At 53.0% G+C, this 22,630-nt stretch overlaps 2 protein-coding genes across 2 annotated transcripts; one reads left to right on the top strand and one right to left on the bottom strand.

Moving 5' to 3' along the window:
* Positions 1-2,201: 2,201 nt before the first annotated feature.
* Positions 2,202-15,763, top strand: CAP1 (cyclase associated actin cytoskeleton regulatory protein 1). The gene is made up of 13 exons (XM_054648238.2): positions 2,202-2,332; positions 7,589-7,701; positions 7,896-7,996; positions 8,401-8,478; positions 10,722-10,865; positions 10,954-11,039; positions 11,516-11,621; positions 11,705-11,876; positions 12,710-12,885; positions 13,072-13,195; positions 13,296-13,378; positions 13,853-13,996; positions 14,387-15,763. The coding sequence occupies exons 2-13, from the start codon at positions 7,608-7,610 to the stop codon at positions 14,468-14,470; spliced, it is 1,392 nt and encodes a 463-aa protein (XP_054504213.1). The 5' UTR covers positions 2,202-2,332; positions 7,589-7,607; the 3' UTR covers positions 14,471-15,763.
* A 130-nt stretch (positions 15,764-15,893) lies between these two features.
* Positions 15,894-22,023, bottom strand: PPT1 (palmitoyl-protein thioesterase 1). The gene is made up of 9 exons (XM_054648240.2): positions 21,867-22,023; positions 21,522-21,631; positions 20,646-20,773; positions 20,048-20,118; positions 19,262-19,364; positions 17,324-17,414; positions 17,116-17,214; positions 16,876-16,947; positions 15,894-16,554 (listed from the first exon to the last, which is right to left on the bottom strand). The coding sequence occupies exons 1-9, from the start codon at positions 21,964-21,966 to the stop codon at positions 16,432-16,434; spliced, it is 897 nt and encodes a 298-aa protein (XP_054504215.2). The 5' UTR covers positions 21,967-22,023; the 3' UTR covers positions 15,894-16,431.
* Between the last annotated feature and the right edge of the window lie 607 nt (positions 22,024-22,630).

Raw genomic sequence — 22,630 nt, 5'->3', positions numbered from 1 at the left:
CCTGTCTGTGCCACCAGGCTGAGGTCACTCTTGTCATCTGCAAACACGGGCTGACGTGTTTTGGTGGGCTTTGGTTAATATTTTGCAAAAGCCTCTGTTCCCAAGCTTGTTAGCAGCCCCAGGGCTGCTGCACGTGGGCAGAAACGATGGGGCAGTGATGTGATTTCCTGCCAAAAAAAAAATTAAAAATAAATAAATTCATTTTCCCAGGAATGAAGCTGGGCTACAGTGCTCCATCACCCCACCACGAGGGACACAAAAACCTTTGGGTTTTTCCTCTCCTGTGGCTGCAAAAACCCAAAGGCTGCAGTCTGAGGGAGGCAGAGACATTTTAGAAAAACCAGGGGTGAAACATGAAGTAAATATTCCTAGGGTGCTTGGAGAAAAGGGGGACGAGCACCAGGCACGGGGCAGGGATGGAGCAGGTCACTGACACACACCACTCCTCCGTGCCCCAGCTGTTCCAGGAACTTGATTTTAATTCCTCCAGGAACCACGGAGGATGACCTGGGCAGGGCAGCCCTGCTCTCCTCTTCCCCATTCTTGGGTTATTTTTTTGTTCCTCTCCCCATTCTCTGGGATTTCTCCTTTCTCTCCCCACGAGTGCTGCCCACCTGGATTTCCCCCTGCACCTGGCTGCTTCTTCCCCACAGCGATTTTTAGGATGCTGAAAAACACAAGTTATTTTCTTATTATTTCTTATTTTCTATTTTGCATCACGTCTCGTGGTGGTGGAGACGGGGCAGGGGGCACAGCAGGTGTGGGCAAGGTGGAGAACGAGCCAAGAAAACCAGAAAGCAAAGGGGGCAGGAGGAGGGACTGCAGGGACAATTCCAGAGGTGACAGCTGAGTCTGTTTACCCTGCAGGGGAAAATGGAAGTGTGAAGAGTCTCTCCTTGCAGAGAGTGAGGAATAAAGGAATAAACCCCCTCGTTACCTGCAGGGAAAGGGCAAAAAGCCTCAGTGAGTGCGGGAGCTGTGGGCAGGGGGATCTGCAGGGCTCTGAGAGCTCTGCCAGGGCAGGGTGGGGAGCTGGAAGGATGCTCCGAGGAAAGGGGGTGACCATGAGCTGGGTGCCCCCCATCCCGTACCCACATCTCCCTGGCAGCACAGGGAGATCGAAGCCTCAGAGGGTTCCGTGTTCCAGAGCCGGGAGCTGCAGAGGGTGACGGTGTTCACAGGGGTCTGAGGATGAGGGAAGAGATGAGGAGCTGACTCCATGTTTCACAAGGCTGATTTATTATTTTATGATATATATTATAGTAAAACTATACTAAAAGAATAGAAGAAAGGATTTCATCAGAAGGCTGGCTAAGAATAGAATAGGAAAGAATGATAACAAAGGCTCTGTCTTGGACTCTCTGTCTGAGCCAGCTGGGTGTGATTGGCCATTAATTAGAAACAACCAACATGGACCAATCCCAGATGCACCTGTTGCATTCCACAACAGCAGATAATCATTGTTTATATTTTGTTCCCAAGGCCTCTCAGCTTCTCAGGAGGAAAAATCCTGAGGAAAGGATTTTTCATGGAAGATGTCTGTGACAGCAGAGCCTCACCGGTGTCTCAGAGTCCCACTGGGTGTCAGCAGAGCTCCGCCGCCGGCTCCGAGCCCCATGCCCGAGCCGTGACCATCTTTGGTAGCGCAGACGGGCAGGAAGCGGCGGCCGCGGCTTCTCCTCCTCCTCCTCCTCGCCAGCCTGGCAACGTGTCCCAGCCATTACCGGACAGTGTCCGATCCTTACCGGAACGCCGTCCAGTTCCTCCCCCAATCTCCAGCCTTGCCCCTCTCCCGGAGGCTCCCAAAGCACCCCAACCCCTTTCGGGAGTCCCAAACCTCCTGAGTACCCCCTACCCCAGCAGCCCCTTCTAGGGGGTGAACAGCCCACCCGGGGGGGTCCCAGCTGGCCCTGCTGGGGCTCTCAGACCCCCCCAGCCCCTCGGTGTGACCCTGCGGGGTCCCGGAGCGCCCCCAGCCCCTCCGGGGGTCCCGAATCCCCCGGGGGTCCCGGCCCCCATCCGGCCCATTGGTCCCGCCCACACACGAGACCACGCCCATGACTCCGTCCACATATGAATGGACCGCGCCTTCCATTCAATTCACCAATCGCAGGGCAGAATCCGCCCCGAGGCTCCACCCCCTTTGCCACACCCCTCAACCGTTCTGACCACGCCTCCGCCCCCGCCCGCCAATCGCGTGGCGGCTCTCCTGAAGCCCCGCCCCCCGCCGCGCCGCGCCGTGCGCACATCCGGCGCGCGGGGCGGGGGCCGGAAGCGGCGGGCGCGGCGGGGCTGGGCGGCGCCGGGAGCGGCGGAGCGGGAGCGGCCGGGGGTGAGCACCGGGCACGGCCTGGCTGGGGATCTGAGGGTGGGCGTGAACGGTACCGGCACCGGGCACGGCCCGCGCTGAAGATCCGAGGGTCCGTGGGTGGGAGTGAGCGGTACCGCACCGGGCACCGGGCATGGCCAGGTCTGAGCGCGAATCGGGACCGGGACACGGCCAGATCTGGGGGCGGTACCGGCGAGAGTGGGCGGGCACCGGGATCAGGACCGGGCACCGGGCGCAGGACCCGGCCCAGCCCCGGGAGCAGGACCGGCGAGCTGGGACCGGGGACCGCAGGACCGCGGCCGCTCCCGGGGCCGGTGGGCGATGCTGGGCCGGGCGGCGGGAGAAGCCCCGGCCCGGTTGATGGGGGTGGATCCCCCAAAGGCGGCGGTTTGGGGTTGATTTGGCACAGAACGGTGCGAACACCCCCGCGGAGCTCTCTCGGTTACCGGGGCTCACCGAGACGGGCAGGCGTGGCTGATCCGGTTTTTCCCCGTACCCTGCGGCGGGGATTTTTGTTCTCCCACCGCCCAGGCTTCCTCTCCATCCCTGGGTGGTTGTCGGTTCCTCCTCTGCATTGTGCGGGTGCCTGGGATGGGATCAATCTGTGATTCCAAAGCATTCCGTGCTGGCCAAAGGGAAAATGAGAATAATTCCAGGGTTGTTTGGCACATCCCGGGGTTCTGGAATCCCCCCAGGTGCCCTGAGAACCCGGGGATCCGTGGCATCAGGACACTGCTGTGTGTGCCTGTTCTGTTCCAGGGCCAGCCCTGTGTCCCTGGGATATTGCTGAGCTCTCTGAAAGCCAAAAATACCCCAAATTATTCATGCAGAGAGCTCAGCCAAGCAGCCCGTGCTGGGGCAGGCACGGGGGGGATGCTGAGCTGCTCCCAGGCTCAATACCCCCAGTTATCCATGCAGAGAGCTCAGCCCGTGCTGGGGCAGGCACAGGAGGATGCTGAGCTGCTCCCAGGCTCAATACCCCCAGTTATCCATGCAGAGAGCTCAGCCCGTGCTGGGGCAGGCACGGGAGGATGCTGAGCTGCTCCCAGGCTCGGAATTCCTGATCTGGAGCTCCCTGCTGCACCCAGCCCTGCTCAGAGCCCACATCCTTGGTTACCTCCCTGGTGGATTCATCACCCTGGCAGGGAGAGGAAGTGAGAGGAGGGTGGCAGCTGAGGCTGGCAGGCACAAACCTCCTAATTCAGATGATTGTGCTGTAAAAGGAGCCTTTGCTCCAGTGCCGAGCTTTAACCCCCTCTTAACCTGTGAGTAAAACACCAAATAACATTTTCGATGGCTTCAGGAGGGTTTGTTGTATGGGAAAGCTGGAACAGGGGCCAGATGGATTTTTTTTTTATTTTTTTTTAAAGCACTCTTGGTTTTCTAAATAAAGTGGGTCTGAAATAGCAGGAGCAGCCAGCACGGGTTCTGGCGCAGTGTCAGCAAGTATTGTTGGACTCTAAACAGCTGAGATCTCTGTCCTGGCAGCTGCTGGGACCAGCAATAGCTGTCTTGTGTTCATGGCTGCTCCTGACCACTGGCTAAATTCAGGCTTTTGACTCCTGCCTCGCTTCAAATCATCCCTGCCTCGAGGAGCTGAACTGTTTAAAAAAGAAAAAAAAATAAATTATTCTGGCTTTTGGCAGATATAAACGTTGGAAATCATCTGGTAGCTGATCCCCTGAGATATTCCAGTGTCAGCTCAGAAATAAACTGTGGTATGTTCCTAATTTAGTTGTCCCATCTTTATTTCTTTTGCCTGTAGAAACAGGAAGTAGCTGATGCAAATGTGGTGGTGCTGACAGCAGTGTGTCGGGCTCGGTGTGAGCACAAGCGTAGGTTTGACTTGCTTTGCCTATAAAACCAACATTTGTGTCTTCCAGAACGTCTAAGGAAGGGCTCAGGTTCATTTGCTGTCTCAGGCAAGGAAATCATTTCATTTTTTTGGTGGTTTTTTTGAGAATTTGCTCGCTCTGAGGCTGGGACCAGGCCAGCTCCTTCCCCAAACAGGGAGCTCCTCTTGCTGGGATGTGCAGGGTTTGGGCTAAATGATGTTTTTACCAATAAAATCCCTTTATTTTATTGCTCTGCTCAGCCTGTTTATGGCACAGCATGTCCCAGGCTGAGATGGGAATAAAGGGAAGTTGATGGATGAACAAATGTGCTGTGAAAAGGAATGGCCCCTCTGGCCCTGGGTGAAACTGTGTTTGCTGCTTCTGCTCCACTGCTAATCAGAGTTCAATTGAATTGGAACGAGATTTGAATCCTGTGTTGTTGTCCTGGAAGGGAGAGCTCATCCCAGCGCTGCACAGGGAGCTGGGAAGGTCTCCCTCATCCCTCTGGAGCACTGGGTGATGTGCACAGCAAAAATTACTCCTGGATGATTTGTAGAACAAAAAAAAAAATTGTTTTTGGATTTTGGATGGTCTGTGTGTCTCATCTTCCCCTTCAGAAAAGGGAAACGAGGTCTGATCATTTGCACTGAGACCTGTGAAGTTGATTTGTCACATTCTGTGGAATTATTTTATATTTACAGGCCAGTAGACAAAACACTGTCTAGGTGCAGTCGGGGCAGGTCCCCTGTGTGGTTGTTTTTATTTTCCTTGCTGAATGTTAATCTCTGATTTAGTTACAGCTCAATCGTTTTATTTCCCTCCGTGTGGGTATCCAGGCAGCAGAAATAACTTCATCCACAGGGCAAAGAGCACAGGGAGGGTGAGTCAGGAGGAGGGACTGACATCCAGGACTTTGGGTTGCCTGCACTTAGCTCTCATTTTGCTGCCAATTTACCAACTGACTTATCTTTTAAGTTGCCCTAATGCCACCCATTAAAAGGAAATTAAAATGAGTTCACCATCTGCCTGACAGCAGCAGGTTTGCCAAGCTGCTGTGGGGCACTGGGAGCTGATGGATAAACAAGGCAGGACTTGTCAAATGCAGGGAGAGGGAGCATGGGAGTGCCAAGGAACGCTGATTTTGGTGATTTTGGGGTGCTAATCCCACCCAGAGCTGAGGGGTGTGCTCCTCCAGCAGCTTCCTTTGCTGCCAGGGGTAGGAAGCAGTTTCCCATCTGGATGTTCTGCCTGGTAATCCTGCTCAGAGCTGCAGTTTGCCACTGCTGGGGTAGGGAGCAGTTTTCCAGTTCTCCATCTGGATTTTCTGCCCAGTAATCCTGCTCAGAGCTGCACTTGGGGCAGTGGGGCTGATCAGATTAGAGCCTTGCTGGGGATCAGTGCTGCAGAGCTTTGTTTGAGTCAGTTTGATCTGAGTTTCAGTCAGGCTGGTTTTTAAGAGAGCTGATTTCAGCACAGGCTGCCCTGCTGTGTGGTCAGAAGGGGACTGGTCTTTACAGCATTTTCAGATTGTTTTGCTCAGGAGATCACAGCTATGTGCAGCCCCCAAAAACCTGTAATAAACAATAATAATTTGTGAAGTCAGGTGCTTTGTTAAGTGTCAGATTCCCCCAGTTTTGCTGTCACAAAGGCAAAGCCAAGAGGTGCCAAGCAGAGGTGACAGTGGGATCTCAAACAAGACCACGGGGCACAGCTTGAACAGATTTCTCCTCCAGAGCAGCTCTCTGGATGACCAGGCCATGTAAAAGGCCATGGTGTGATTTAAGTGTTGCAGCAGATGGAAGTGAAGCCCAGAGAACAGATTCTGGTTGTGCTTGCAGGATCCATGAGCAAATCAGTTTGGAGAGATCACTGTGGTGACATTTCCAGTGCTACTTTGCTCATGGATCCTGCAAGCACAACCAGAATCTGTTCTCTGGGCTTCAGTTCCATCTGCTGCAACACTTAAATGCAGGGCCCCCAAATAGTGAAAGCTGCAGGGCTCCCAAATATAATGAAAGATGCAGAGCTCACAGTTAAAGATGCAGAGCTCACAATTAAAGATTCAGAGCTGTTCATTGCTCTGATGCTGCAGAGTTTCAGCGTCTCTGGACTCTTTTTTGCCGTGGATCTGGAAGCCATCCAGTGGGGTTTTGTGCACAGTGTGTCCCCTGGTTCAGCGTGGACAGAGGAGGAAGCTGCTCCTCTTCCTCCTCTCCCCTGCCCCCCGCAGCAGAGCTGCCTCTCCTGCTGCAAGCAGGCAGCAAAGGGGTGGAAAAAGGCCTTGTTTGTCTTGTGACATCAGTGCTGGGCTCGTGACTAATGCTGGATCTGCCCCACATCCTCTGGAAATGAGGTGAAAACCTGCACTTCTGAAGCAGCAGGGCTGAGAGGGCTTGTGAACAAAAGCAAAACTCCGAGTGAGAACTCGAGGTTTCCTCTCAGAGGGGAGCCAGTGTCAGCTCAGCTGAGTAAACCCTGCCTTCCTCCTGGAGCACTCTGGGGATGTTCTGGGAAGGATCCCCTCCTCCAGACAGGGCTTTGAGCTCCTGCAGGCTGCAGCAACCCCTTCAGAAGGGAGCTGTGTCCAGGCCACCGTAGTGATTCATGCTGTAAAATCTTTTTGATGAGTGCTGATAAGATAAAAATGCCCCAGTGACTTTGCTGCTCCCTCCCTGCATTCCCTGGCCATTACTGTGCAGGGAGCCTGACCTGTCTTGTTGCTCGGTGCAAAGCAGTAATTAATTGAAAGTTTATAGACTTTTAAGACTTTTTCCAGATGACATGCAGCAAATGGCTTGCGTGCCTGGGCCTCTTTCCTGTGTGGTGGCTGCAGAGGAGGCTCTGCAGAGCTGCAGAGGAAGAACAGGGGCTGTTGTTGCAGAAACAGCTCTGCTGCCTCAGCTCGTGCAGCTGCTCCCTTGGCGTGTGCCAGGGTGGCTCAGGCCCTGATCCTGAGCTTACAGATGCTCCTGGGAGCAATTCAGGACTCCAGGAGGTCCTTGCAGATGCATTTGGAGACTCAAACCCGGTGGTTTTCACCAGGAGTGTGTGAGCTCCCAGCAGAGCAGTGACCGTGTGCTCACAGCTGGGACTTTGGCCAGGGGCTGACTGCAGTGAGAGCCTGGGCAGACCTTTGTGTGACTCAGTGGTGTCACTATGAGGTTAGATGGTGGGAGTTTCATGTCCTTACACATGGAAGGAGCCCTTAAAATGGAATAGAAACTATCAAGGGGCGAGTGTGGCAACAGCAAGAGGCTGTTGTGTAACCCAGCTGTCTGTGCTAATGTCAGGGTGCACTGCTGGCCCTCCTCAGGGTGCAGAGCTGGGCTGGAATGATTCTCCTGGAACTGGTAGAGCTTGTAGCAGCCAGCCATAAACCCTCAGTGGCACCTGGGGATGCAGTAATTGTGTCCTGTCCGTGCAGGTTGTGGACAGCAGCAGACATGGAGAGGCTGGTGGAGCGGCTGGAGAAGGCTGTGGAGCGCCTGGAGAACGTGTGCCAAGGCCCTGGCATGTGTGGAGATGCCTCTGCCAAAGGTGAGGCCCAGGGCACCTCCCAGGGCAGTGCAGAGCTGGCACAGGGCTCGCTCTGGGGGAGCCAGGCTGGAGGGGGCTGCCCCGTGGGGATAAAAACTCTGTGCCTGCAGCATTTCCTCAGCCTCCTGCAGGCTGGGGCTGTGGCAGCCTGTGGGGTGCTCCTGGTGATCTCTGTGCTCTGGTTTTTTCCACAGGAGTGGCTCAGTACGTGCAGGCTTTCGATGCCCTTCTGGCTGGGCCGGTGGCTGAGTACAGCAGGATCAGCAGAGAAGTTGGTGGGGATGTGCAGAAGCACGTAAGGACTCCTGTTCCCCCCCTGCTCCAGAGGTGCTGCCTCTCCTTAGGGCTGGAAGGGCCAAATTTGCTGTCAGGTCTGCATTCCTCTAACACTGTATCCCAGGACCTTTAGAATCCCTGAGGATTCAAAGCAGATGCCCAGATAACCTCCAGGTTGCCACCTACACACTCGGGGTGAATCAAACTTCTCCTGGAAATCCTGAAGTGCCTGGCTGTGTCCAGACCTCCTTTAGGAGGCCTGAAAGCCCCCCAGCCCTGAGCTGTGCAGCTCTGCTGAGGTTGCTCTGGGGATGGGTTCCTCCAGGAATGTGCTTTGGGCTCGGTGTGGCTGGTTCCTCCCAGCTGGGGTCATTTGTTCATGTGCCACAAGGGAACCTCCCTCCTGTTTGTGTCTGTCCTCAGGCTGAGATGGTCCATGCAGGCTTGATGAGCGAGAGGGCTCTTCTGGTGGTGGCATCTCAGCATCAGCAGCCAGCAGAGGTGAGTGTCCCCAGTCCTGCTCCAGTTCCTCTTTTGGCCCAGCTGTGACAGAGTTCACAGGGGTCTGAGGATGAGGGAAGAGAGGAGGATCTGACTCCATGTTTCAGAAGGCTGATTTATTATTTTATCATATATATTATATTAAAACTATACTAAAAGAATAGAAGAAAGGATTTCATCAGAAGGCTGGCTAAGGATAGAAAAAGAATGGAATGATAACAAAAGCTTGTGTCTCAGACAGAGTGTGAGCCAGCTGGGCTGTGATTGGCCATTAATTAGAAACAACCACATGAGCCCATTCCCAGATGCACCTGTTGCATTCCACAGCAGCAGATAACCATTGGTTACATTTTGTTCCTGAGGCCTCTCAGCTTCTCAGGAGAAAAAATCCTAAGGAAAGGATTTTTCAGAAAATATCATGGCTACAGCCCAGCTGTGACAGCCCAGGTTCCCCCAACACTCACAGCTGCCCCTGACCCTGAGGGCAGAGGTTTCTCATCAGGGATTTCTGATCAGGGATTTCCCACACTCTGAAGGCATGAACTGCTCTGGGTGCTCCCCAATATTGGGCAGAACCCTGGGTGTTGGTTCTGGGAGCTGCAGAACTGGCATTTCCCATTTGTTACAGCAGCTGTGGAGCTGTCAGAGCAGCCTGGGGCTGTTGAGCTCCCAGCCTCTGTCTCCAGTTTCACCTGGCACCAGCTCTGCTCAATCAGTGCTCCCTGAGAAGCTGCAGACAGGAGCTTGTCTGAGCCAGGAGCCACCCTGGGATTTGTGTAGCTCCTGCTTTTCAATATGTGATGCTGCTCAGAGACTTTCAGGTATCAAACTCCTCCAGGAGCAGAGCAGACACTTGTCTCTGCTGAATGGCCTCTGAATAATGGCTGGGCTTTTAGGATTGATTTGTCCTTAGCAGGTAATTTAACACTTTACCCTGGGCTGCTGCTTCTCAGCAGGATGTGTGGCTGAGAATCTGATCCTGAATGCATTGGCTTTTCCCTGCTGAGAACTGTATTTTCCTGAGCAACAGGATCCCACCTTGCTTTTCTTTGCAGTTATTATCTCACTCAGTCGTGGCTTCTACTGTTACATTGTGGGAGCTGGATTTCTGTGCTCCTTTCCTGTTCACTGCAAAATAGATCTGCATTTTTTTCCCCCAAAATCAGCGTTGGAGGGTTGTTATGTTCCACCAGGCTTGCTGGGATGCAGCTCTGTGCAGCCTCTAGCCTGAGAACCTGCTGACAAATCCCAGGGACACGTTATTTAAATAAAGGATTATGAACAAAGAGCAGCCTTCATCTAGGGTAGCTCTTTGTGCAGGTTGTCTGGCAGGAGTCTAATTCTGGAGCAGCCAGTTTAAAATGCAAAATGTGTAGGAACTCTCAGTGCTTGTGCTGAAGAATTTCCCCATCCTGTGACTGGAATGTGCTGCTGGGCTGCAGCTTCTGAAAGTGTGGCCTGGCCAGCAGTGCTTGGGACCTCTCAGTTTTCATCTAAACAGAGATGAAAAAAGCAGCAAAAGCAGAAGCTGAGGTTTTGGAAGGCAAGTTTTGCCCAAATTTGTCTCTCTCTGCTGCCACCAGCAGGAGACTCTCCGATGCTAAAGGAAGGGAAAGTTTCCTCAGAGGCATCTCTGGAAATGTGGAATTGGCTCTTTGCTGTGCTCTGACCCCAGAGCGCTTCTGGCACTTCCAGTCAGCATTCCAAGGGAACAGCACACAGGAACAAATTTTTACCATCCAAATACTGAAGGATTGACTCGAGAAATAACTGGAATCCTCAAATCTGGCTTGGTGGGGGTGACCTTAGGACTTGCTGGGTCTCTGGTTGTGGGTCAGGCTGTGGGTGCCAAACCTGCCCAGCACCCCTTTCTCTGAGGGTTCGTGGAGGAGAGGAAAAACCCTACAAACTGTGTTGGAACAAAGGAACCCAGGAAAGGCAAATGCTATTTCTGTCCTCGTTACTAACAAGCTTTGTCAGTGTCTCCTGGATTGAACATGAGTCACAGTTCTTGGCGTTCTCCCACGGCGCCGATCCGATGGGAGCAATGACTTCAGCCTGGAGGAGCTGGGCTGTGGGACCAAGGCTGGCTTGGACAGGGCCAGGCCTGGACAGGAGCTGCAGCAGTCACTGCTGCCAGTTGGAATCTTGTTCTGAGTCTCCATCAGCTCAGCTGCGCAGCCATTCCAGAGCCGTGCTAATTAATCTCGTTAATTGTCGCTGTCCCTGTGTGTGGTTTGCAGAACGCATTCTCAGAGCTCCTCAAGCCCATCTCGGAGCAGATCCAGGCTGTGCAGAACTTCAGGGAGAAGAACCGTGGCAGCAAACTCTTCAACCACTTGTCAGCAGTCAGTGAGAGCATCCCAGCCCTGGGCTGGGTGGCCATGGTGAGGACTCCTTGGGAAGGGCTTTTCCTCAGGCTGCTGGGGAGGTTCTGGTGGGCTGCTCAGGGCCAACGTGTTCTCTCTGCTCTAGGCTCCAAAGCCCGGTCCTTACGTGAAGGAGATGACTGATGCTGCCATGTTTTACACCAACAGGATCCTCAAGGAGTACAAGGATGTGTAAGTTCACCTTTTCAGCTGGGGCTGTGTGAGTGTTCACAGGGGTCTGAGGATGAGGGAAGAGAGGAGGATCTGACTCCATGTTTCAGAAGGCTGATTTATTATTTTATCATATATATTATATTAAAGCTGTACTAAAAGAATAGAAGAAAGGATTTCATCAGAAGGCTGGCTAAGGATAGAAAAAGAATGGAATGATAACAAAAGCTTGTGTCTCAGACAGAGTCTGAGCCAGCTGGGCTGTGATTGGCCATTAATTAGGAGCAACCACATGAGACCAATCCCAGATGCACCTGTTGCATTCCACAGCAGCAGATAACCATTGGTTACATTTTGTTCCTGAGGCCTCTCAGCTTCTCAGGAGGAAAAATCCTAAGGAAAGGGTTTTTCAGAAAAGGTGTCTGTGACAGGGCTGCTCCAGCATCTGCCCACAGCTGCTTTCCTCAGCCTTTAATTCCTCCTCTTTGTGTTCTCAGAGATAAAAAACAAGTGGACTGGGTGAAAGCTTACCTGAGCATCTGGACAGAGCTGCAGGCCTACATCAAAGAGTTCCACACCACGGGGCTGACCTGGAGCAAAACAGTGAGTGCTGCTGCAGCAGGGAGGGCTCAGTGGGGCAGCAGCAGAGCCGGTGCCAGCTCCTTTCCTCTTCCCTGCTCTTCCAGGGTCCTGTGGCCACAGCAGGGGCTAAAGCAGCACCTGCCCCCCCGGCTGGGCTTGCACCCCCACCTCCAGGGCCTCCCCCTCCTCCTGCCCCCGCGAGCTCCAGCACAGACGACTCGGCCTCGCGCTCAGCGCTCTTCGCGCAGATCAACCGGGGAGAAGGGATCACCTCGGGTATGTGGGGGCTCAGGGAGGGAGGGACTGCTCTGCTGCTGCTCCTGCTGCTGCTGCTCCTTGTTTTCCTGCTGCCCCTCAATGCAGCTGCTTAAAAAGTACACAAAATCCTACCTGGTCCCAGGCTGGGGCTGGCGCTTTCCCAGGGACAAATGTGTAGGGTAAATGTGGAGGGTAGCAGCCCTAGGAGGTTAATGAGGAGGAGGAAGATTATGAGGGATGTTAGAATTAGGTCTCATTTGTGTCTTTTTTTGTCTAGGGGTATTATGAGTTGTTTTGTGACTAGGTTCATAAGCCATAGCTGGAGGGTTGAGAGTGGGTCAGTAATTCAATTGTCTAGGGAGGGTAGTAAGAGAGCTGGGAATGTTATTGAGGTGAGGATTGTCACCCTCATCTGGCAGGTGGAGCAAGGCATGAACTTCCAGCTGGAAACACCTGAGGCTGATCCCTTTGGTTGCCTGCATCTTTCTGGTACAAAAAGTGCAATTTGGCAGCTGTTGTTTGCACAGAATTTTCCCCTTTTTTGTGTTCCCTGGTGAGCACAACAGTTCAGGAGGTGCTGGGCTTGGGGCTTTTTCCAGCTGCAGAGTGGAAGAGTGTGGCACACTCTGGTTCTGTGGTTCATGTTGTGTTCTTGTCAATATTGCAGCAGCATTTCCTGCTTCCTCCTTCCCTTCCTGTCACTCACACTTGGGCTCAACTTAGCCCCAGCCTCAGGAGTTTATTTGTGTTTCAACAAGAGTTTTCTTGGCTGGTGTAAGCTCTGATGCCTGGTGTTGGGGGAGCTGCATTCCTGGAGGGGAGCTGGCTCTCAGCTTTGCCTTCTCTTGCAGGCTTAAGGCACGTCTCAGATGACATGAAAACCCACAAGAATCCAGCCCTGAAGAACCAGGGGGGCCCTGTGAGAAGCGGCCCCAAACCTTTCACTGCTCCCAAACCAGCCTGTAATGCAAATCCCTCCCCCAAGGCACCTCCTTTGCTAGAATTAGAAGGCAAAAAGTGGAGAGTGGTGAGTGCCTGGTGCTGGCAGGAGTGGGTTGGAGGGATGGGAGCTTTGGAGAAGCAAAGGGGGCTCTTGTGGAGAACTTTCTCCTAAGAGACACCAGCCTGAAGGCACCTGTTTGTTTTTAAAGGGATTTTCATTGTTTAATTGCTCTGCATTCAGAAAATGAATGTGTTTCCCCTGCCTTTTCAGGAAAACCAGGAGAATGCCACCAACCTGGTCATCAGTGACACAGAACTGAAGCAGGTAGCATATGTTTTCAAGTGCACAAACAGTACACTCCAAATCAAAGGCAAGATCAACTCCATCACCCTGGGTGAGTGGGGAGAGCCCTGAGAGCTGCTCCTGCCTGCTGCTGCGTATGCAGGAGCTGGAGCCTCCAAAACCTCCGTGCCCTGATCTGCTTTTCTTTGCAGACAACTGCAAGAAGCTGGGTCTGGTGTTTGATGACGTGGTGGGCATTGTGGAGATCATCAACAGCAGGGATGTTAAAGTTCAGGTGAGTGCCCTGTGCTCTCTCCTGGCTCTGGAGCAGTTGCATTTCCTGACCAGGAGTGTGCAGCTGTGGAGAATACCCATGGAACACCATCTGTCCCTTGGGAAAGGGCTGAAATTTGTGTCTTTGAGCTGTTTCAGGGTTGGGTAAGAGCTGAGGCTCTGTGAGGTAGGGAGCACATTTGGCTGCCAAAGCAGGAGGCCAGCAGCAGGTTTTATTCCAGTTCAGCTTGGGCATCTGATTTGAGATGGTCAGTTTGCCCAGTGCTGGCTCAGGTTTTGTTCTAAAGAGATCAGAACAAGAAATTGGGGAAAATTACAAACAAAAACTTCGGATTTTTGCTAAAGGTGGGAATATTTGAATCCTGTGCGATCGTCACAGGGAGGGCTTGGACTCAAACCTCTCGCCTTGAAAGAAAACACCCCCAAAAATGCTGTGGCTGTCTAGTTTAGGCTAATTCTTCTCTGGCCCTGTCAGGTCATGGGTAAAGTGCCAACGATTTCCATCAACAAGACAGATGGGTGCCACGTGTACCTGAGCAAGAGCTCCCTCGACTGCGAGATCGTCAGTGCCAAGTCCTCGGAGATGAACGTGCTCATCCCCACCGAGGGGGGGGACTTTGTAAGTGCAGTCCTGGGGAAAGTGGAAAACTTTGTAAATGCTGCTTTGGAATCCTCCTGCAGCCCTGCTGGGCTGGGGGATGCAGGAGTTGTGTCTTGACAAAGCCCTGCAGGGAGTGTTGGTTACAGCGGGGGGAAGTTTGTGGAGTTTGGAGGTTGTGAATGATGATCTGATTTGTAAAAGTAGCAAAAAACATCTGTAAATAAGATTGTTGTTGGTTTGTGAGAGCTGCTTCTTCCTCAGGATCTCCTAGGGGCAGAACAGGCACCAGTGGTGGTACAGAGGTAACAGCACAAAGCTGAGAAAAGAAATGCCTGAAGCAGTGGGAGTGGTTACTAATGTCAGCCATAAACTGATTTTTGACAACAGTTCTTTGTTTTTACCCTCCAGACTGAATTCCCTGTCCCAGAACAGTTCAAGACAGTGTGGAACGGTCAGAAGTTGGTTACCACTGTGACAGAAATTGCTGGCTAAGCCGAAAAGCTCCAAGGCTCACACCCTCCCCTGGCCCTGCTGTGGGACAAATCTGCTTTCAGATGATTCTCTTAGATTTCTTGTACCTTTCTGCTCTCAAACTGCTTCTCTTCTACCCGAGAGACACAGCTGCCTGCCATCACTGAGGTTCCTCTGCCTGGGGCTTGGGGTAGGTGGTGGTTGTCACCTCTCTCAGCAGGAAGGTTCTTTTTCTCTGCCCTTGTCCCATCTAACTGCACCAATCGATCAGAGTCTCGGTGAACTTCACAGCCAGTCCTGGCAGTTGGCTTCCAGAGTATTGTTTTTGTATTGCCTTTAAGCAAAACTGTTCCATGTGAGAGGAATGTTGTCCCCTTTTTTAACAAGTGACAGTGTCTGTCAGAGGCCACAGCACCCAGCTGTCCTGGGAAGCTGCTGCAGGCTGCTCCCTCCAGCTCTCTGGAGCAGCTGCTGGCACCACAGGACATGGGAACGGTTTTGTCGGACCAAAGGCTGAGGACCTGGGCCAATTCCAGCCTGATTTCTCTTCCATCATTCCCACTAGCTCAGTGCATTCCTGATTGTGCCATGACAGGAGGCTTTCATGCCCCAGTGCCACAGGAAGGCTGCAGTTGGTGCCACCATGGCCACCCAGCAGCCTGGCTGGTAGCTTGGAGCTGAGCACCTCTCATTCCATGAGCTCTCCACCTTCACAAGGCAACCTTTGCCCCAGGGCTTTCTTCCTGGAGCAGCTGAGCTCAGGTTCAGTCTGCCAGGATGGTTTTTCTCAAGCTGTGCCCTTCCCCAGAGGAAGGAGCTCCTCCATTCCAGGTCAGCAGTGCAGAGCTGTAAATACCAGAGTTGGATCAAGTCGGTTCATCACTCTCTTCCTCATCTGCAATCAGCACCCTCTGAATCCTCCCCCTTTTATGCCCTCCTCTTGCTTGGCTCTTTATTTTGGTGGAAGCTTGTAGCCTCAGTTCCAGGGCCCTGGAGCAGAGGGATGGATCACACAGTACTGTACTGACCCACAAAGGGAGCTGCACGTGCTTTGACCTTCATTTTTCCAACGCCTCGGGTGGCATAAGCATATCTGAAATGCATTTCTTCTGTAAAGTGTCAATGTTCTTTTTCTCTAGTACAAAACTTACAAAAAACAAAAAAAAAAAAGGAAGAATTATGCAATTTTTTTTTTTATTTTGAAACTGTCCTGTGACTTGTACTTGTCTTCTCCTGAGGCTTGTGAAAAAACCTTTCTTATGTACTTAAGATTATACAGAAGATAGAATAAAGTTAATGCCAACTTGCTCATTACTGTGGCTCTTGTCTCATTTTTGGGGGCACAAGTGAGCTCAGGCAGGACAAGTTCCCCCTCTCTGCCTGACCCTGCCTTGATTCCTTGGAATATTCCCAGAATTTCCTCAGCTCCCTCCAAACACAGTCAGCAGTTGTCCAAGCTTTTATTTAGTTGGTTAGATGGCAACTTCTTTATTGATTTCAGTTGTACAAAAGAACATAAACCAAGCCATTAGTTGAAAACTGTTCAAGCTGTTAATACTGCTGAATTCTAAACCCTCTTTTTTTTCCCAGAAACCCCTAAATTTGGCCTTTTCCCCCCTGCTGAAGCAGGGGCTGTGACATGATTGCCCTGCCTACAGCCATGAGAGCCTTGCACCAGTGAGCTGGGTTAATACTGCCAGGGTGCCCTGCAGGAACTGGGGGTGGAGAGCAGCTCTGAGCACTGGGGTGGATTCACCAGGCCTGGGGCCGAGTCAGGGCAAGGCTCAGCCCAGCTGGGAGTGCAATTCCAGCCTGGCAAAGCCCCCTGAGCCAAAGCCCCCTGAGCCAAAGCCCCCTGAGCCAAAGCCCCCTGAGCCAAAGCCCCTCGTGTTCCCCTCCCCAAGTCCCTGCAGGCCTGGATGCACTGAGTGCTGTGCACAGTGGCTGGTGTTGGTTACAGTGAAAGCCCTGCCCAGGGAGCTTCACTGCAGGAAGGGGAGGATGGTGCTGTCAAACCACTCTTCTGAGAAGTGCAGGTGATCCCCCTGCACCCCCAGGAACACCAACTTCCCTGCTTTGTCCATCTCCTGCAGCCCCAGGCGATCCTGTGGGGAGAAGGGGGAGATTCCACCTCTGCTCTCCTCCTCGTGGAGGGAGAAAAGGGATTCCAGGGATTCTTGGAGCAAAGCTTGGAACAGGAGCAGAGCTCATGAGGCACTGAGGGGGACCCTGGGCCAGGCAGGAACCTCCAGTGTCATTCCCTGGGTCCCAGCAGTGCCAGGAATGGCTGCAGGGAAATGTCCCCCCAAACAAGCAGCTCCTGGCAGGGGAGGCAATGCCCCAGGAGTGCCAGGAGCAGGGCTGAGGGACCCCAGGGACAGGAAAGGGGACACAGCAGAAGCCCCCAGCCCCCAGCACTCACTCACCTCTTTGTACAGTGAGGTCTCCTGCAGTGGGATGGTCTCCTTGGCTTGGCCACTTTTGTAAAACCCAAACCACTGCATTAAAATGGATAAAAAATGAAGGAAGAGCTGCTGAAGGGTTCCCAGGAGCCAAGCAGGCTTCCAGGACAGTGTCAGGCCTGTGCTTGTGCCCAGCCTGCCCCTCTGCCACCAAAGGACAAACCAGAGCCAGGGAAGCCCCAAGAGCTGCCCTGCCTTCCTCACCTCAGAGATTGGAGGGTCCACCATGGTATCATTGAGGAATTTCACCATCACAAACTTCTTCAGAGCCATCAGGTTTTTCTTGTAGGTCTCGTTGACGCCCTGGATGGAAGCAGGAGAGCACATCCAAGCCACTGGAGAGCCCAGAGAGAGGGGAACTCCTCAGCTGGAGCCTTCCCAGGCTGCTGCTCACAGGGCAGAGTGTCCTTACCCTCTCCTGGTTGATGTCAGCCAGGAAAATGCTGTTTTTCCTGTATTCCTCCTCCTTCAGTGGGTCATGCCAATACTCTGCTTGCACCAAGCTGCAGAGGGGACAAAGCAAAGCTCAGCCTGGAAAGGCAGAGCTGCTCCTGAGCCTGGCCTGCCCTGGGGTGTTGTAGTGTGTTTTTGTTTTTATTTGGCATGTTCACTGTTTAATTTGTACTTTTGTAATCCCTCTGTATTTTCCTCCCCCTGTCTTTAGAGTGGCACAGACTTGCTCTGGTTATTCAGTTTAGTTATTTAGTTATTCAGTTTAGTTTCTTTGTTTGTTACCTCCCTACTCCCTGCCAAGTTTCAAACCCCCTCCTCCTGCCCCTTTCCCCAGAAGCTTTCTTACTCTCCCTCAGTGTTGTATCCTTCCAAACCCCATTAGTTTACTTAAGCTGTTCTCCTCCCTTGCCAAACCAATCCTTCATTGGTTTACACATTGTATTCCCTGCCTTGTGTTCCACCCCTAGTTAGAGATTTTATCCTCCCCTGAGACCTCCCCCTGTTAATAAACTGTTGTTTGCCCTCAAACTATGGATGCCTCAACTAGGTATGCCTCAACTAAACCCCAGCCCCTGATTTTTTATCATGCTCCCTTCATGACTCATTTTCTCTTTAATTATCTGACCCAAACCTCTGTCATTGGTACCAATAAATCCCCCCTCCAGCAAACCACCCCTTGCTCCAAGCACTGCCCCCTGAACCTGACCATGAACTTAAGCTTCTTTAACTGATTTTCAAGCCCATGCTTCCTAGGAATCCCACAAATTCTCATCTCAATGACATTCCCAGCTCTCTTACTACCCTCCCTAGACAACTGATTAATTACAGTCACAGACATCTTTTATGGAAAATCCTTTCCTGTGGATTTTGCCTCCTGAGAAGCTGAGAGGCCTCAGGAACAAAATGTACCCAATGGTTATCTGCTGCTGTGGAATGCAACAGGGGCATCTGGGACTGGTCTCATGTGGTTGTTTCTGATTAATGGCCAATCACAGCCCAGCTGGCTCAGACAGAGTCCAAGACAGAGCCTTTGTTATCATTCTTTCCTATTCTATTCTTAGCCAGCCTTCTGATGAAATCCTTTCTTCTATTCTTTTAGTATAGTTTTAATATAATATATATTATAAAATAATAAATCAGCCTTCTGAAACATGGAGTCAGATCCTCCTCTCTTCCCCCATCCTCAGACCCCATCTGTGTGAGCACCATCACAACTAACCCTGACTCTCAACCCTCCAGCTATGATTTATCAACCTAGTCACAACACAATTAATAATACCCCTAGACAAAAAAGTGTTGTCCTCAGTTTGGGGCCTGGGATCCTGGACTCGGGGAGTTTTACCATTAAATAAAGTTAAATAAAGTTCCCCCAGTTCCCCCCCAGGCCCGTGCTGCTGCCTTTTGTTTCTGTGCTGAACCTCCACTGGCAGCTGGGAGCCTGTGGAGCTCCAGAGGGGAAGATTGGCAATACTGGGGATGTACTGGGAGCCTGTGGAGCCCCAGAGGGGGAAGATTGGCAGTACTGGGGATGTACTGGGAGCCTGTGGAGCTCCAGAGGGGAAGATTGGCAATACTGGGGATGTACTGGGAGCCTGTGGAGCTCCAGAGGGGAAGATTGGCAATACTGGGGATGTACTGGGAGCCTGTGGAGCCCCAGAGGGGGAAGATTGGCAGTACTGGGGATGTACTGGGAGCCTGTGGAGCTCCAGAGGGGAAGATTGGCAATACTGGGGATGTACTGGGAGCCTGTGGAGCTCCAGAGGGGAAGATTGGCAATACTGGGGATGTACTGGGAGCCTGTGGAGCTCCAGAGGGGAAGATTGGTGATACTGGGGATGTACTGGGAGCCTGTGGAGCTCCAGAGGGGGAAGATTGGCAGTACTGGGGATGTACTCACTGCTCCTGCACTGCCTTGCTGTAGGCCCCCAGGTCCAGGGTTTTGCGGATCCAGTCGCAGAGGTGGGAGCTCTCCCCAGGGCAGCGAGGGAATCCATAAACACCTGGGCAGGACAGAGCCCAGTCACCAACCTGGGGCCCTGCATCCCTCCTGCTGCACCAGAACCTCCTCTTGCACAGCAGGAGCAGAGTTACCCAGGTAATCAGGCAGATTTTAGCCCTGCAAGCTCTCAGACAGCCCCTCCTGCCCCAGGAGCTGTGGCACAGATAAGGGATGGGGGGGATGGAGGGATCCTCCCTCTCCACTACACACAAACAACTCCAGGAGCTGTGGGATTCTCAGGGCAGAGTATCTGAAATTCATTGCCAGACACTCTTAACTCCCCACTCCTTTAGTTCCTTTTCACAGCTCCCTTTCCTTGGGGCTTTGGCCTTTCAGGATGGTGATTGTAAAATACCCTCGTGACCCAGGAGGTTCAGCTTCACAACTGGAGAATTTTCACAATTTCTGTAGCAATTTCCCACAAAATAACTCATCCCAAGAGCTCCCAAGGTGTGTAAGAATCCTACCCAGGCAGAGAAGCCAGCTGCTGACAGAACAGAGCAGAGCTTTCCATTGCCAATTAAGCAAGATCAAGATAATGAAATCAGCAAACACTAATTGGGCCAAACACATCACCAGATCCAGCCAGGAACAAAGGGACAATTTAATGGGTGAGAAAGTGATCAGAGTTTAGGGAAGAGCCCCAAAAGGTGCCCAGGAGCTGTGCCAGGGGGCAGACACTACCTTGGTGCTGTCCTCCAATGGAGATGAGGCTGAGCATGGCAGGAGCAGGGCACCTCTGGGCCACAGCCCTCCTGTGGGGAAAGAGCAAAGAGCTGAGCTGAGCCTGCCCAGAATCAGAGAATTCACAAAATCACAGAATCACTGGGTTGGAAAAGACCTCAAAGATCATGGAGTCCAACCCAGCCCAAACCCCTCAACCAAACCCTGGCACCCAGTGCCACATCCAGGCTTTGTTAAACACACCCAGGGATGGTGACTCCACCACCTCCCTGGGCTGAACATTCCAGAACTTTACCACCATTTGTGTAAAAATAATTTTCCTGGTATCCAACCTGTATTTCCCCTGGTGTAGCTTGAGCCTGTGTCCTCTGATTGTGACAGTTATTCTGTGCAGGTTCTGTGTGGGCTTGGCCACTGGTGCAACACTTGCCAAGGGATTTAACCCTGCTTGGAAGAGCAGGAAAACACAACCTGCCCCCTTGGAGCACTCCTGCCTTCAGGAATTTAACATTTTGTGTCTGTTGAGCACTTCTGAAAGGTCACAAATGAGGATTTGAACCCCCCAGAGCCCCTGAGCTGGAGCAGAGTGCAGACTTACAGGAATTGGCCTCCCTGGGAGAAGCCCATGGCGTTGTAGCCTCGCTGGAGCTGGGGGTCCTGGGCCAGCTGCCTGCACACCTCGCTCACCTGCTCGTTGACATTCATGAAGAAGCTGTTCTCCATGTCCTGGGGATCAGAGCAGGGTGCAGCATTTGTACCTTGGCTGTGGCTGCTCTAAGCTCTGCAAACACATCACTGACATTTGTGGTTTACCAAGAGGACCTGAGCTTTGACAGGGACAGAAGTGAAATTCCTGTTCTGAGGCTTCTCTTTACCTCCACTTCCCTTCCCCTTCCTGCTCTGGTTGGCAGAACTGTCTCACATGGGGAATTGACATTTCCCCAAACTTCTTCTCAACTTGAATCGCTTCAGGTTTTGTTCATATCAATATAAAAATTAAAAATCAAACTTCTCCAGAACCCAGAAAACCACCTACACCCCACATTACCCTGAGAAACTATTTAAAGAAATTCCACAGCACTACAAAAACCTGTCAAAACCCATGAAGGTGCAGCAGTGGGTGATTGATTACACTGAAATAAATAAATGTTTGCAGATGGAGAAGCATGACAGGGATAAATCCCTGCCTCAGCACAGCCTCCACCCCACGCACTACCTGCACTGGTTGAGTGTGCTAATCACTGGATTTGCATATTAATCCAATTTAGGTCAGGGATTTGTTTTCCCCCTGTGCTTTTCTGCAGGCATTAGCTGGACTTTATCGGGTTCTACCTGTCAAAGCTGTTTACCTCAGCGAGAACAGAAAATTGGCCGGGAAGCAGGGCAGGAATCCCGGTGGAATCCTGTTAGAAGCACGAGCTGCAGCGGCTCAGCCCCACCCCGCCCGCAACCCCGCGGGTGACACGCGGCTCACCTGGATCAGGCTGCTCCCGATCTTGAGCGACAGGACGTAAATCCCCGGGATTTTTTTCTCCACCAGTTTTTTGATGTAGCCCATGCTCACCGGATTGCAGCAGCTGTCTCCTGCCAGAGAGAACACCGAGATGCGTCACCACGCCACGGCCGCGGGCCTCACCTCACCTCCACAGACACACCGCCAGCCCCGCTGCCACGGCAGCGGGAGGGGCAGCACCTCCCGGTCCCCGCCGAGACCGGCGGTCCGGAGGAAGAGGACACCGGAGGGAGCGCCCCTCGGTCCTGCCCGGTTCTCAGCCCAGCCCCGCCACCCCCGCGGCCCTGGCGGAGGGTTCCGGCTCACCCATGCCGTGCCAGATCACCAGGGGCGCGGCGGCGGCCGCGGGGCCCGGGCACAGCCCGAGCAGCGCCAGCACCGGCACCGCCGCCCTGAGCGCCGCCATCTTGGCTCGTCACATGACCCGCCGGCGGCAAAGGGAGGGGCGGGGTCTGGGGGCGGGACCAATCAGGGGCGTGGATCGCAAACGGGGCGTGGTCTGGCGGTGGGGGCGTGGCCCGAGGCTCCACAGAGCCGAGGGTTCGAGTCCCGCCGGTCCCGATCGCGCCCAGAAATCCTGAATTTGCCCAAATTTGCGGCCGCATCCCGCTGCCCCCGGGACACGCAGCCGGGAAACCCACGAGGCCGCTGCTTGCGTGCTGCCCACGTGGCACTGCATCCTCTGTGCCCTGCCGTGAGTTGGGAATGGGCTGGGCACACCCTGGCTGGTTTCCTCTCGCAGCGGCGGCACTCGGCTCTGCAGCCGCCGGGAAGTTTTTCTCAGCACCCAGGGAGGAGAAGCCTTCATCGGCCAGCCAGCCCTTCCAGCACACTGCTGTAAAGCACTTCCCGTTTCCTCCCGGGGGATGCTGCTCCCAGCCCCTCCCTGGTGCCTTGGCTGCGGTCCCGCGGTTGTTTTGGTCCTTCTCAAGTGGCCTTGGCAATAATCAGCGTGCCAGGGGCAGGCATCAACACCAAACACGTGGATATCGCACATCTCTGCCCTCTCTGGCTCTGTGTCCTTCCATTTTCCTGTCCCACGAGCAATTCCTGCAGTCCCTCTGCAATTC

Source organism: Agelaius phoeniceus, chromosome 22 (genome assembly GCF_051311805.1).
Source record: "Agelaius phoeniceus isolate bAgePho1 chromosome 22, bAgePho1.hap1, whole genome shotgun sequence".
NCBI classification, from domain to species: Eukaryota; Metazoa; Chordata; class Aves; order Passeriformes; family Icteridae; genus Agelaius; species Agelaius phoeniceus.
The sequence above is the reverse complement of the archived record's forward strand: the minus strand, read 5'-3'. Positions and strand labels throughout refer to the sequence as shown.